Raw genomic sequence first — 14,063 nt, 5'->3', positions numbered from 1 at the left:
CCGGTGGGACATGCCCGGAACACCTCCCTAGGAAGGCGCCCAGGAGGCATCCGAAACAGATGCCCGAGCCACCTCAGCTGGCTCCTCTCGATGTGGAGGAGCAGCGGTTCTACTCTGAGCTCCTCCCGGGTGACCGAGCTCCTCACCCTATCTCTAAGGGTGCGCCCGGCCGCCCTGCGGAGAAAGCTCATTTCGGCCGCCTGTATCCGGGATCTTGCCCTTTCGGTCATGACCCAAAGTTCATGACCATAGGTGAGAGTCGGAACGTAGATTGACCAGTAAATCGAGAGCTTCGCCTTACAGCTCAGCTCCTTCTTCACCACGACGGACCGGTACATCGACTGCATTACTGCAGAAGCTGCACCGATCCACCTGTCAATCTCCCGTTCCATCCTTCCCTCACTCGTGTGTATTTTCAGTGCTTATCATTTGAAAGCTTTTATTCACTCCCCATTCACATGGAAAACCTGTGGCCTTGGACAGTAGAGCCGGCTGCCTGCCATGAAGTGATGGAGCTGCAGCTCATAATCTTATAACAGACATTAAACTCTAAAAGTTGCAGCAAGATCCTGGACTCTAACTCTCAACTCAAGACGTTAAGATGAACATCAGCCCCATCTTGTCCTCACACAAAAGGTTTCTGTGTGATTAAACTTTAATATGTTAGAATGTTTTGTTAGCTGTACATTAAATATGAAGCTTCTGTGAGTAGATGTGTAGCTTAGCAGTGAATCATACATTAAATACTGTGCTGTTGTATTGTTGAATGTATTTTCAGTCACTGGTTTGGTCCTTTTAAGATGGAGTTTCTTTTTCTCTGTAAACAAACATAAGATCGCTTCATTGGAAGAGGTTGCCTTGCATATTCAGAGGGCTGGCTTATAACCTTTACTTTTTTTACTTTTCACTTCTTCGTCTGCCTGAGTCACTCATGTTTGTGTTTTCTTTCAGGATGGTACAGAGGATTCTTGATGAGAAAGCCGAATGTGAAGGTAAGAGGCTCACATCTCCTATCACTCTGCTTCACTGAGGGCACGTCCTTCCTCTTAAAGTTCTGCTTTAATTTTTCTTTCCACATCTCATCTGTCTTTTGTCTTCCTCTCTGTTTATCTTTGTGTTACTGTCAGGCAGAGTTTGTGCGTCACACAGTGGGGTGATATATGATGGAGATGACGTTAAAGTGAAGATCACAGCTTGAATTTTATACTTTAACATTCAAGTGTAACTGAACTAGGATGTCACATGACTAAAACTCCCCCAGTCTGTTAATCAGTCGTGAAACCCAGAGGTGATGATGCAACTGTACGGTGGTTGTGTTTGCTGTATTGTGCTAGAAGGTGTTTCTGTTATTTTGCCCACCCCATTTATATCAACAAGGTGAGGCTAAATATCAAACACTAGTCTGTGCAATGCCGTTGTGTTGCAGGCCTGTTGTAGCATGTACCTAATGGTTTATATTAAAAGGGATTTCAGTTTCTCTGCTGAACTGACTAAACATTCATTAAGTGAACAGCAGAGAAAACAAAGGAGTAAATGTAATGTAAGAGAGAAGCATCTGATCTGATGAATCATTAGTGAAACCAGGCAAAAACTCTTCTTTTCCCAAAGGCTGCATGTTGGATTCATGACCTCCATTCCTCTAAAATTCTGCCTGTGGCACAAAAACCGCCTGAGCTACTAACAGTCCTTGTGTTAAGCAGAGACGTTGCCTTAATTAGCTGCTTAAGGAGTCTAGATTCCCAGAGGCCAAATATGTCACCATGTGAACCCACGGTACAGCGTTTCCCCACTGCTGCAGTTTGTTCTGTAACGCACTTTGTGTTGTGTGATGTTCAGTGTGGCTGCTGGGTGGAGGTTCAACCTGTTGTGTTACTGATTAAATAAAGGCATGTAGAGATGCCGGGACTATGAGGACGTGGCAAGTTGGTGCCTTTACTCCTGGTAACGGAACTCAGAACTAATGCCACTCATTCTGTTTGCCACGTGCAGTAAAGGCACGGGCGCTGTGCTCCAGTGTTACTGGCTGCATCAGGGCAGTGTTGATATTGACACCTACGGATTAGTTTTAATCTTTTGACAAAAATGTGTCTGAGTTTATTCAAACTTTAGTCTTTTGATTTTTGTTAGTTTTAGTCATTGAAAGCTAAACACACTCCAGGTTTTTGATGCTTATATCGTCTAAACATGTCGAGGCTGCAGCTGTTTCTGTCTTTGTTGTGTACAGTTTGTTTGTTTATACATACAGGGTAGGGAGATGTACGGTTACCATGGTTACAGGTGTCTGTCTTTGTCATGTACAGTTACCATGGTTACAGGTGTACATCTGTCCTCGTGCTCTGCAGAAGCTGATTCAGACTAAAACCCACTGGTTCAGCCTGAGAGGAGAAGCTAAACTGTGGGGGAGCATGAACACTGTGAGGTTTGTTTAGCCGACATCAGGACGAAGATTTAGGTGGTCGACTGCCCACATTCGTCCTTTTGATAGCAACACAAAGATTCCTGACTGACAGTCAACAAATATTTTTCATCATAGCTTTCCTCCATGAAATTAACGCTGCATCGGTGACATGTTAGTCAACACAGCTGTGTCTTGCAGCATTTGATGTGTTGTATCCTTTAACGTAGCCTGCAGTTCTTTACACCCCTCTGAATGATGGCAGGAGACCTGTGGCAGCTGATTGACAGCAGAAATTCTCAGGAACAGAAGTAACATAGTCTGTTTGATGGAGCACAGTTCTGCAGCATGAGGCCTGATCCTTCAGCCTGTGGCAGTTCCTGTCTCGTTGAGATGCTCTGTACATCACAGTAACTGTGATAATGATGTGACATGATGATAAATGCAAAGAAACAGTCTCGTCTGGCACAGACATACCCTGCAGCTGCAGTTAACGACATCCCACAAGTCTGTCAAGAATAAGAATAAGCAATAATGATTTCTTAAACCCAGACCATGTCCTTGAGTTTACAAGAGGGTTTAGAAAAGTGTTTTTGGCATAATTACTGGGCAGCACCCTCAGTACATAATGATGTCATTTTTAAACAATGAAAACAGGAGCTCACGTTGTTTTGTTCCAACATAAACTACAAGAATGTGTGTGACAAACCCAAAGTATGAGTCTCATGGGTGCAGACGTGCAGTAAAGGTCATAGCAGTGAGAGATGCTGTGCAGTGAGCTTTAGGCACCAGTATACTTTGTTGGTTACTATTTCTGCCACTGTTGAAGTGTACAACTGAGAGCAGGCTATGGCCAGAGTGTGGTTCAGTCATCAGGCTGTAAATCAGATGTGGCAAAAGTCATGGGAGACAGGAAATGAAGGGAGGTCCTGTTTGAAAATCCAGAACTAAGTTGTTTAGTTTGTAAAAGAGAATTTGGTTGTAGGAGTTTGGGGCACTGTGGGCTTAGGAATGGGCTGGAAAACACCCAGGTGGCAGATCAGAGGCTGTAAGACGCTGAGTCATCAAAGGGAGAAGCTGTTTTAATATGTGCACCTTACTCAACCTGGATTCTTGGAGTAAAATTGAGCAGTTCTTGAGCTACCTGCAAGATTAAACAGCAGAATATAAGACTGATGAAAAGGAGCAACATAGAGCGACCAGCAGAGGGCAGCAATACGCCCTGTAGCATCTAGTCTTAGTGTTTAACCAAAAATGAAGAATATGGAGTTAGCATTAGCAGTGGAGTAGAAAATCCATCTAAAGAAAGTGTGTGTGTGTGTGTACCTGTGTGTGGGCATTGAAGGTCATATTTGTGTGTGTTCTACTTTGTCAAGGTGAACACAGCTGTCTGCCAACTACTGTAAAAGGTGTAAACACACACACAGAGCAAGAAGTGACCATCTCTGCTTGGCTCGGCTCAGCGGAAGCAGCTGCTCGCCCACTCACCTTTCAGCAGATGTGAGACCAGTTAGGCTAGAATGTCGGAAACAAAGGACACACACACACACACACACACACAATCAGCGAGGCTGTTGAGACTATACATTAGCTCCTGTCATGAATTCATCCCAACCTGGATCAGCCCAGGTTGGCTCTCTGCTCTGCTGCTTACGGCAAAAACCCCAGTCTGATATCAGCATCGCTGTATGTAGCAGGCTGCTAAAAAATACCAGTAGAACAGACCAGCACTAATCGCTTCATAAAAATATTTAGGTCCACATATTTCAACCTAATGTCTAAGATGTTGAGAACAATCCTACAGCAAATATTTAGACCGAATGATATCATTTTTCTTTTGCTCTGTGTAATTGGTAGTTTATAAAGTAAAATGATTTGGAATCAGAATCTGAGTCCAGTGTCTGTAGCCTGGCTTCTTAGCATGCAGTGGTAGACATTAAAGTCTGTGCATTAATATAAACCCACTGTGTGCAAATATGACTTAAAAGTGTCGGGATGTTTGATCTTTGCTTGATGCTGCAGCTGCTTACACACTCAGCTCATTAAAGTTCCAGCCAGGCTCCATTTGTGCTGCCTAGGGTTTGAACTCACTTTGGTTTATTTGCATAAAGCTTTTGCAAGATTCTGTATCTTTCATAATTAGATTATCCACTGATCAGTCACCAGTTGTTTTTATAGAAAGCGTCAGTGGGCAGTACAGCTGCAGAGCCTGTAAGTACATCATGAACCATAGTTCTTACACTATTTCTTAGTGTTTGGGGTTTTTAAAACTAACTAGAAGTCTTCATCCAATCATTGTCATCTGACATCAGATTAATCTTCAACACTTTTCGTGCACATCTGTCTGTGCATGTCGAGCTCCTCGCCACAGACGGCGGGTGTGTATCTGCAGGGAGCCGTGCGTGGAGTTGATGCACCACACAAACCTGGTCCAGCACTGTCTGGATCTGTGAGCCACCAGCAGACTGGTTGAGTGTTTGTATGTAATGTACACAGAGAGAGAGGATCTGTTCAAGTGCACATGTGTTTACTCACACTTATGTGACTTCCTGTCGGCCAGGTTCGAGGACCAGTGTACTCACTGGGAGGAAAATGACTGTTGACATTCCGTATATAGAGATTTAAGACCTGCGGACAGATGCTGCTCCTGCTGTGGTGTATAAAACACTCGCCACCAGATGAGTGCAGCAGGGCGGGATGGAGGCGAAATGTGCTGCAGTTTGTTCTGAGTGAGAACCTAATCTCATCCTACAAAACAACAGCCACAAAACACAAGGAGTTATGAGTGTAAAAACTGAAGATATGCAGCAGCAGCAGTTTCTCTGTGTCAGGACAGAATAACACAGTCTGGAGTGATTCAGCAAGTTTCTTATCTTCTGTTGACTGTTGTTGTCTGATGGATCAGGCTCCTGGTGACACTGCTGTCTTCACTGCAGTGAAGACCCCGTCGCTGTCCTCCATGTTTATTGTTACCGGTCTGTGAGGGTCCGATGCTGAATGACGACATCAGGCCATATGTGCAGAGGAGGAGACGTTAAAACGACCACATGGATTCTGATCTGAGCGTTCTGACAGCGCTCGCACAGTCAGAGGTCAGAGGGGAATTGGATCTAGGAGAACATACGCAGGTGGCCCGGTATGATTGGCATAGTGGGAACTAACCAGCAGTTAGTTCAACGTGAACTGTAAAACCAGCAGGAAAGATGCAGGTACCAAACTGATGTTTTAGTTTGTTACACGGAGCATGTGCAGATGTGACCAGTCTTCCAAAAATATCAGCCGTGAGCAGAAGTGCAGTGTGAAGACTAAAGTAGAGAACAGAATCTATGTGCATTCGTTGTGCCTGTTGCCTTTTATGAAGCTAACAGCCCGGTCTTGTTGAAGTGGAAATGTCTCCTGCTCAGACTCGTCAGAAAGCCACTCACTGAAGAATCAAACAAAAGATGAAGTTGTGCACTTGTGATGTAATCACTGTTATTTTATCATCCAGGCCGAGTCAGAGCCACTGTGTGAAATTATACACCAGAGTTCATTATGTCAGAATTACACAAGTCTTGTTCTCACTTCCAACAGAGACACTGAACACAACAGACCTTCTCAGAATAGAACAGAGTAGAAGGGAGTGTCGGGGTCGGGGTTAGGAGAGAAGCTGCTAGGGAGCAGTAGAAGGATGAAACAGAAGAAGAAAGCACGGTACTAGAGACGACGGAGGGAAACACCTGCAGCTTCTGTTCCTCCTTTCAGCTTGTGCCAGGCCTGACTGACAGGTCGCCACACATCCACCAGCAGGTGTGAGAAGAATGAAACCAAACACAGTGTAATTACTGTGCAGCGGTAACAAGGAGACAGTGAAGTGGAAACTGTTGTGTGAAAACTCAGGGAGAGGAGGAGGAGGAAGAAGAGTGGGCTTAAAGCAGAGAAGGGTGTGAAAACTCAGGGAGAGGAGGAGGAAGAAGAGAAGTGGGCTTAAAGCAGAGAAGGAGCAACAGGTTCCGATGAGTTTGACCTCCATGACGCTTGCTCTGAAGCAGTAGGGCGATCAGAGTGTAGTATTTCAGGCATGTAAAACTAATCACAGCGCCCTGCATGTGTTGGTAAATGATGAGCCGGGCGATGCGTCTCACCCACTGATGCTGAGAGGTCATGTTGAGACAAGTTTGCTAAATGAGCTAAAAAAAGACGTGAAACCATCACATTAGGCAGGACAACTTTGTCGTGAACCTTTGTGCAGCTGTGTCCTCTGCTGACTGGGATATGAGCCCATAAGTGCTTCAGCTCAGTACAGCAATTTGTAAAGTGTTTTTTTTTTTTTTAACTATCAAAATGTCCACTGTCAGGACTCTCTCACTTCAGGCTCTACTGTAGTATTGTCCTGTTACTGAAATAAAATAGTGGTTTTAATACCTCAGACACACTTTCATTTGTCTGGCATTGGTTTCTTTGTTCCAACAAAAGGAACTCAGAGATTTTAACTTTAAACAAGTCCCTGATGTGAACTTGCTGGACTTTATCGTTAGCCCTCACAGACGTTTGACATCCCTAATTTGAATGATCGGTGAGCTGGACGCCGTTAAGCAAAGCTGAATCATTTCCAAGTAACAACCCATGAAATTAAACATGTCAGATCTGTGTTATTTGTCACAAAGAACGTCTGAGCTCTCGGCCGTTCTCCGAAAGTCTGAAGGCAGTTTGACATGTAATATTATAGTGTGTAAATGGGAACATAAGCAGTACTTTCTGACACATCTACACACAGGCACACACGCACATGCTGTATTTAGGTGCATAATAAACCAGCATTTGCTTTGATTTGTCTCCTGGACAATTGTAGGAACCAAGCAGTTGGCTGTTATGTGGCTTTGACACACAGTAAACATCTGTTAGGAGGTACAGGATGGAGAGGAAGGGTGTGTTTAATTATATGTCTCTGTGTTGTAATCATCTATCTGCCACAGGCTCCCTCCCAGGGTTTACTGTACATCTCCAGCTCAGTTCCTGCTGTTTCTGTCGTTTTTTTCTGTGTGTCTGCCTGTTAGCTGAGATGCGTCCCAGTGATTGGCCCCGGGGGCTTTAACCCTCAGGTCAGAGCCAGGTGGCGCCCGGTACCTGCCGCTGCCTGGTCCACAGGGCAGCCGTGTCATGTGTAGGTGGATGACGTTTTGTTCCTCTTCTGTTTCTCCCCCAGTCTCGTTCACTCAGGCATTTGTCTCCGTATCCTTCATTATGCTTCTGTCTGTACATGAGTTTATTTTTCTCTCTTCCTGTCTCTGTCTCCACTTTCCTCCATTGCTCTGTAACAAGACGACCTTTTTAACTGAACCAGTGCTTCAGCACCATCAGTCAAATTAAGATCAACACAGCACCGATGACCTCCTGCACAGATATGTCTTACTGTAGCTGTCAGGACCCTTACTGACATAAAGCATCCTCTAGCCCCTGAACCCTGAAACCAGGTCTGAGCCCTCAGACAACATCAGTAGGTGACAGCATGTCCTCACAATGATGGCATTGAAAAACAGTTGTCCACATAGTGTAACAAAACATGTACACACACACACCTGTGATGCTGTCAGGAAGTACCCGGTGACACAAGGAGAAGACATCCTTTCATGCTTTAAAGCAGTGGAAGTAGAAGAGCTGTGTTTGTTCTGTAATCTCAACAAAGGTTAAACGGATTTATTACAGCAAAGCGCGGAGTCCTCGGGGGTTTGAAGGATCAGCTGTGAGGCAGAGCTGTGAGGCAGAGCTGTGAGAAGCATTTTCCAGACTGTGTGTTTATGGCTCTGGGCACACAGGTAATTGAGCGAGCTCCCTGGAGGCAGGGCCGGCACCTCTGAGCCGCTCCTGTCAAATGCATGGCCAAACACAGTTACTCTATTTCTTCTTAACACTCATTCTCATCCTGTCTCTGTAGGTCTCTCTCTGACCCCCCTGACACCCTCTTTGTCTCCTTCAGAAACACATTCACACAGGAAGGTGCTCCCTTGTGTTTTATTATGCTGTGTTTGACCCTAAACAGCTTTTTGACAATCTCTCTCCGTCGACAGTAGAAGGAGATAAAAGTAAACATGCAAGATGGCACAGAGGGCTTTATTTTCTAACCACTGGGGGGCGCACTTTCAGAGTACAGATAGACTTGCATCTGCAGATGCATGAGGGCACATGCAGGCTGGCTGATGATGGAGGCAACACATAAGTAGGATATGCACACAAGAACAAATTCATATACTGCAGTGTACACAGGGATGTTTTCATACACGGGCAAACAACCAAACACACACACATTTGGTCCTAAAATAGATTCTTTCCTCCCTGAAATGTGTAGGAGAAGGTGAATTGCATCCCTCCAGTATGAATGTTTCCCTCCTCACACTGCAGCAGCACCAGCTGCACTTTAACATGCTTTTTTCTTTTTCTCCAGTCATATTATCATATTTTCCCCCAAAAACTCCAGATAGGAAGACTTTATGAGACAAAATACCTACAGTAATTACTTCCCTATTCAAGGAAGAATACTGTATTTAGCATTTATAGTGCATGCTGATAGAATAGGAGGCCCAGAGCAAATAGTTTAATTTCTATTAGAGATAAACACTGCTGCAAAAAAGTGAAGCTTTATTTCACAGCTGAAACATGAAGGTGGCCACAGAGCAGCACAGGGCATCAGTGGGTCCACGTCTGCTGCAGAGGCACTGACTGACTCGGGGACTCGAGGTGGCATGATGCCTCATGGGACCTGAGGAGAATGAGCAGCAGCATGTCTGTGAGACCCTCAGTGCTCATAGTGTCTATACCAACAGGTTCAGAATGAGAACTGGAGAGATAATGGATCGAAGAGGGACACATGATAAAGGCAATAGCACATTCACGCCACAGGGCTGCAGAACAAGCTCTACGCACAGCGGAGCCATAATATGCCAAAGAACATGAGAATATGGTGCTAAGTGATCTGAATGCAGCAGGCAACGGCCATTTTCTGTCAACTAAAAGACAAACTGAGACATTTGTCTTGTTCAGCTGAGACATTAACCACTGTTTATATGTCACACTATTTGTTTATTCACACATTCATGTCAGCAGGTACCTGAAGCTATGTTGGCTGTCCTCTTTTTAGGAACTGTCACCACCATCATCAGCGTACCTCCTGATTCTAATCATCTGGATCAACTGATTTGTCTGTCTCTGTCCCTGCAGGGAGTTTTCCCAGCCAGCTACGTTCACTTGAAGAAAGCCATCATAACCAACCGGGGGTAAGTTGACCAGCCTGTGAGACCACTTCAAGCACAGCTCTAAAGTAGGAACACTAATGCTAGCACATGGAATAAGCTATAGCCAGAGGCATCATGTCCTCTGGTTATCTGTCCGTCCCTATGTCCTATTCTTGTAAACACGATATCTCAGAAACACCTTGAGGGGGAATTTTCAAATTTGGCACAAGCGACTACATGGCGGTTTAGATTTTCATGGCCAATGGCCATCACTGTCGCAGTGACCTCACATCTGTCCCATTCCTGGGAATTTGACACCTCCCTGGCTGTCTCTGTCTCTGTGGGACAGGTTCACAGTGTAGATTAGTTTAACTGCCACATTTACTCTGACATAATATTTCAGTCTGCACACAGTGGCACTTTGCTGTTTGGGTTTTTATTTGTAACCTATCCAAACATTCTTCTTTTTTCTTACCAGCTCAGCTTTCATATTCATACCAGAGGTGAAACAAAGGGGAGACACACTCTGTGTAGAAAGGCTCAGCTCGCAGTCCAGGTCCAAGTGCTATGTTTTGATGATATAATATGTGTGCGACACTATCACCGGCGCCTTAAGTCTGCACACCACTCCGCCTCAAACTGTTCTCAGCTTCTCTCTCATTTACAGGTCAAAGCATTCCTGATGTCACAAACACATTGATTGCAGTTATTACACATGACATTCGCACATAGCAAGAACCACGCTAACCAAATTTGCATGAAGTGGAAAAAAAAAAGCTTGACAAGCCAACAAAACTACATCCGCACTTATTTCTCCCGCCATTGTTGTTTTGGTTTGTAGACAACCGGCACAAAATCGACGTCAGAGTGACGTCACCTCTTGCCTCTAATGCCGGCCTGCTGTTTGAATTCACAGGCTGGTTCGCGATTATACCGGCCTTAGCTCGATCTGTACGTAACATGGCAGGAGGCTAGCGACCCTTTGGAACAGCAGTCATGTGGGATCTCAGTGTCAAAAAGACTTGTGACAGTTACTTGACTACCTATTCTCAAGTTAGCGGCGTCCCTTCATGCTTGATCCTTTTAACATGTAATCACTCAGTTATTTCCCTGTTTTGTGCTTTGCCTCAGAAACTGACCTCTGCAGCTGAGGACGCCTCGTGTGTGTGCACACACTGAGGCCAAGAAAAAGAACTCGCAGTGCATAGTACAGCAACAGCAGTGGGTGCACTGCTTAAATTACACACAGGATGTGTCTGTTCTTTTAGTGGCAATAGGATATGTACAGTATGTCATCGTCCTTTAGTCACTGCAGCACGTATCTGGGTGTCTAAAACAAAGGCAACTCGTCTGTCTGGGATGATGCCACAGACTGTTTTCCAGAGCGCCGGGAGGCCGCTGCTTGCAGCTAAACGATTTAAAGCATAATTTGATGAGATCTCGTTTTCTGTTGGGATCCATTGTTTTGAGACCCCGGTCTCTCAAAATAAGCTTTGAACCTCCTTGTTTCTGATTCTCTTCCAAGTTCAAGAGTACACATTATAATACATTTGCATGATGATTGGGAAAGCTTTTTTAACTTCAGATTAATCAGAGTTGCAGAGCGTGTCTCAATTTGCATAAGAGTTTTTAATTAAAAGCAGAGAGAGTAAATTAATTGGAATTAGTGAATCCTTTACTGTTTCATGTAGGTCTCCAGGGCAGAGAGAGAGAGAGCTGGGGTTTAGCTTACTGAGTACAGGATGCTGGTACACCATGACAAATAGAATTATGGGCTGTTGACCTAGTGGGACTGAAAGTGTGTGTGTATGTATTTATGTGTGTGGCTAGTGGTTAAGGCGCAGTGCTCTCACCACTGTGGCCTGGGTTCGAGTCAGGGTTGAGTCAGGAAGGGCACCCGGCGTAAAACACGTGCCAAATGTCAACATGTGAGTCGTCAGTGAAGCGGTTCGCTGTGGCGACCCCTAAACTGGAAAAGCCGAAGGTGACTTTCTTTTTTTCTTTACTGTATATACACACACATAATGTCTTAGAGTGTGTCTGCATGAAAGAGAGAGTGTACTGTCTGTACCGTGGTTCCCAACTTTCTCAAGGCTGCACAGCAGTCACTTGAGTGTCAGAGAGGAAATCGAGCTGAATCTAAAGTCATTACATAACGAATGAATGATTTATATTCATATAGAGACTTTAGTGGGGATCAGACTGAAAACAGCTTCAAGTTCCAGTGAGATGGTGAAATATAATGAAGTTTGAATAATTTTACAACTTGGGTATAGTGGCGGCTGTTTTCAAGCCAAGTCCAATTTATATCACCCACTAATACTAATGTATGTCGGGGGCTTTATAGTCTTATGCCTGGTTCACACTACACGATTTTTGGTCTGATACTGATGGTCACTATGTCAGATTACATGATTATACAGTCATAAATGAATGTAAACACAGGGACAGAATAGCATCTGTGGTGTGTGTGATATGGGCTGCTCCTGTTTGAAAAAGCATAGAAAACCGGGGAGGGGGGGGGTCTGGGTCACACAAGGATCGCAGCAGTGTGTGTTGTCTTTTTAAAATAAGTGTTTTAAGCCGGTAGTAAAAGTGAAAACTAGCTAGCTGTGCTAACATGAGCTGTATCGCTGTGATATTTAATGAACATGTTCAGTCCAATATGCCACAGAGCGTGTGAACAGAAGAGCCATCTGTGCTTCTGTTGGTCAGTTTCGTTGTCATAGACCAAGAAAAACATTCTGATGTGCTGGACTTTGTGTTGGGACGGTGTGAGGCGTCTGAGATGCAGCATTGGTTGTCATTTACTGTGACATAGTACACGAGATAAAAGGACTTCTGATACGATAGCATCAAATGACATGGCTGCATCTGAAGCAAAGCCAGTTAATGTGGCCAAGGCACAGAATAATAAATGCCTTTAAAGTCTGAAGCACAGCTGTGCATGTTAAATATTTTCCTAGAAAATAACAGAGACATACTTCAGAAGAAGAAGCTGTTGGGTTGGAGGAAATGGAACCAAAGTGGCTTTAGACCGACAGAAGACCGAGAGACATTCAGGGAGAGGGGGCTTGGTGTATGTCAGGAGTAAACCTGGACGCAGAAAAAGACGAGACTAGATGAAAAAAGAACTTTGGCAAGGTGAAGCAAAGTAGGAGAAAGATGGAGGACAAAGGAGACTGTGGAGGAGGAAATAGGAGAAAGAGGAGGAGAGGGAGTCGAAAAGAAAACCAAGACAGAAAATCGGAGGAGACAACAGCAGTAAAGTGTGGAGCGTGGAGAAGTAGGAGCACTGGAGAGAAACCCAGAGAAATGTCATAAACCTGGCAGAACAAGAAACAAACCTGAGTGGGAACGATGTGAGTCAGGGAAGCAGAAGAGGAACAGGAGGAGGGAGGGATTAGTTTGAAGTAGAACAGAGGAGGAGAAGCGTCTGAGTGGCAAGTGTAGCTAATGTGGGTGAAATCAGCAGGCGGCTGGGAGATCAGCTCATCTGGCACCGGCTGTGGTTAATGAATCGGTTATGAGACAGCTAGAGAGGGAAAAAGGAATACGTGAGACGCAAAGTAAAACCCAAGGATGGAAGACGAGAGAGGTGGCCTGGGTGGAGAGGGAAGTGGATGAGAGAGAGAGAGGGAGTCTCATATTCCTGACTGCAGGGCTGAGACGGACACGACCCCTTTGGTCAAAATGATATGTCATGGAGGTTTGGAAGCAAAGGGAGGAGAGCGTTAGCAGCACACACTGAAACTGAGGCGAACCTATTCTTCAGCTGGTTCACGCAGTCTGGAAACATGAGCGCTGGTCTGGTTGGTTAATTCCACAGGTGCTGCTGCTTGCACATTGAGAGCCGATGTACCAGAGTCAAATTCCTCGTGTGTCCGTCACACCTGGCTAATAAAGCCGATTCTCATTCTGATTCAGCATTTCAACACTTTTTTCTCTAATGTTTTAGATATTGAGCACAACTTGAGAGATAAAAGCAACATACGGTGTGTTGGGTTTTAAAGGCCAAAACTATTTGGAGGCACCAAAACTTGAATATGAAACAGGACAAAGAAGAATTCAGATCCTTTGACTTAAGTGAAAGTGTCAGTGCCTTAGTGTAACTTTACTTTGTTACATGACAATGACCTGCATTGAAAGCTACTGTAAAAGTACAGACTCCAACAAAGTATAATTAAACTATCACTAATTAAACTAAGTGCTCATTATATATTCTTATTTATTCCACATTTTTTTATATTTGTATTTGTATTTATTCAGACTCTTGCTCAGCTGCTGTGAAGTATTATCTTTGTGCAGAGTGGGCCCATTCACAGCGTTAGTATAATTATTAAATGAAAGGTAATTTAACTACCTCAAATACTGTCAGGTCGTTCATTCATCCACGCATTCTCATATTTTAAATGCACACGTTAGGAGTGAAATCTTGGTCTAAGTCGACAGCTTATTGG

The 14,063-nt window shown here is 44.4% G+C and overlaps 1 protein-coding gene across 5 annotated transcripts in view; it reads left to right on the top strand.

The window, feature by feature from the left end:
* The window catches only part of LOC109966938 (dedicator of cytokinesis protein 3-like), an 88,749-nt gene that overhangs the window by 52,049 nt on the left and 22,637 nt on the right, over positions 1–14,063 (top strand). For all 5 annotated transcript variants that reach the window (XR_002275852.1, XM_020612198.1, XM_020612196.1 and 2 more), the window contains 2 exons: positions 952–992; positions 9,590–9,645. Coding sequence is in view for 4 of the 5 variants with exons in the window: in XM_020612196.1 (XP_020467852.1) it covers positions 952–992; positions 9,590–9,645 (97 nt within the window). In the remaining variant the exon portion in view is untranslated. The remainder of the gene's footprint in view (positions 1–951; positions 993–9,589; positions 9,646–14,063) is intronic.

This window comes from Monopterus albus, unplaced genomic scaffold (assembly GCF_001952655.1).
Source record: "Monopterus albus unplaced genomic scaffold, M_albus_1.0 scaffold121.1, whole genome shotgun sequence".
Lineage (NCBI taxonomy): Eukaryota > Metazoa > Chordata > Actinopteri > Synbranchiformes > Synbranchidae > Monopterus > Monopterus albus.
This window is presented reverse-complemented; position numbering and strand designations above follow the sequence as displayed.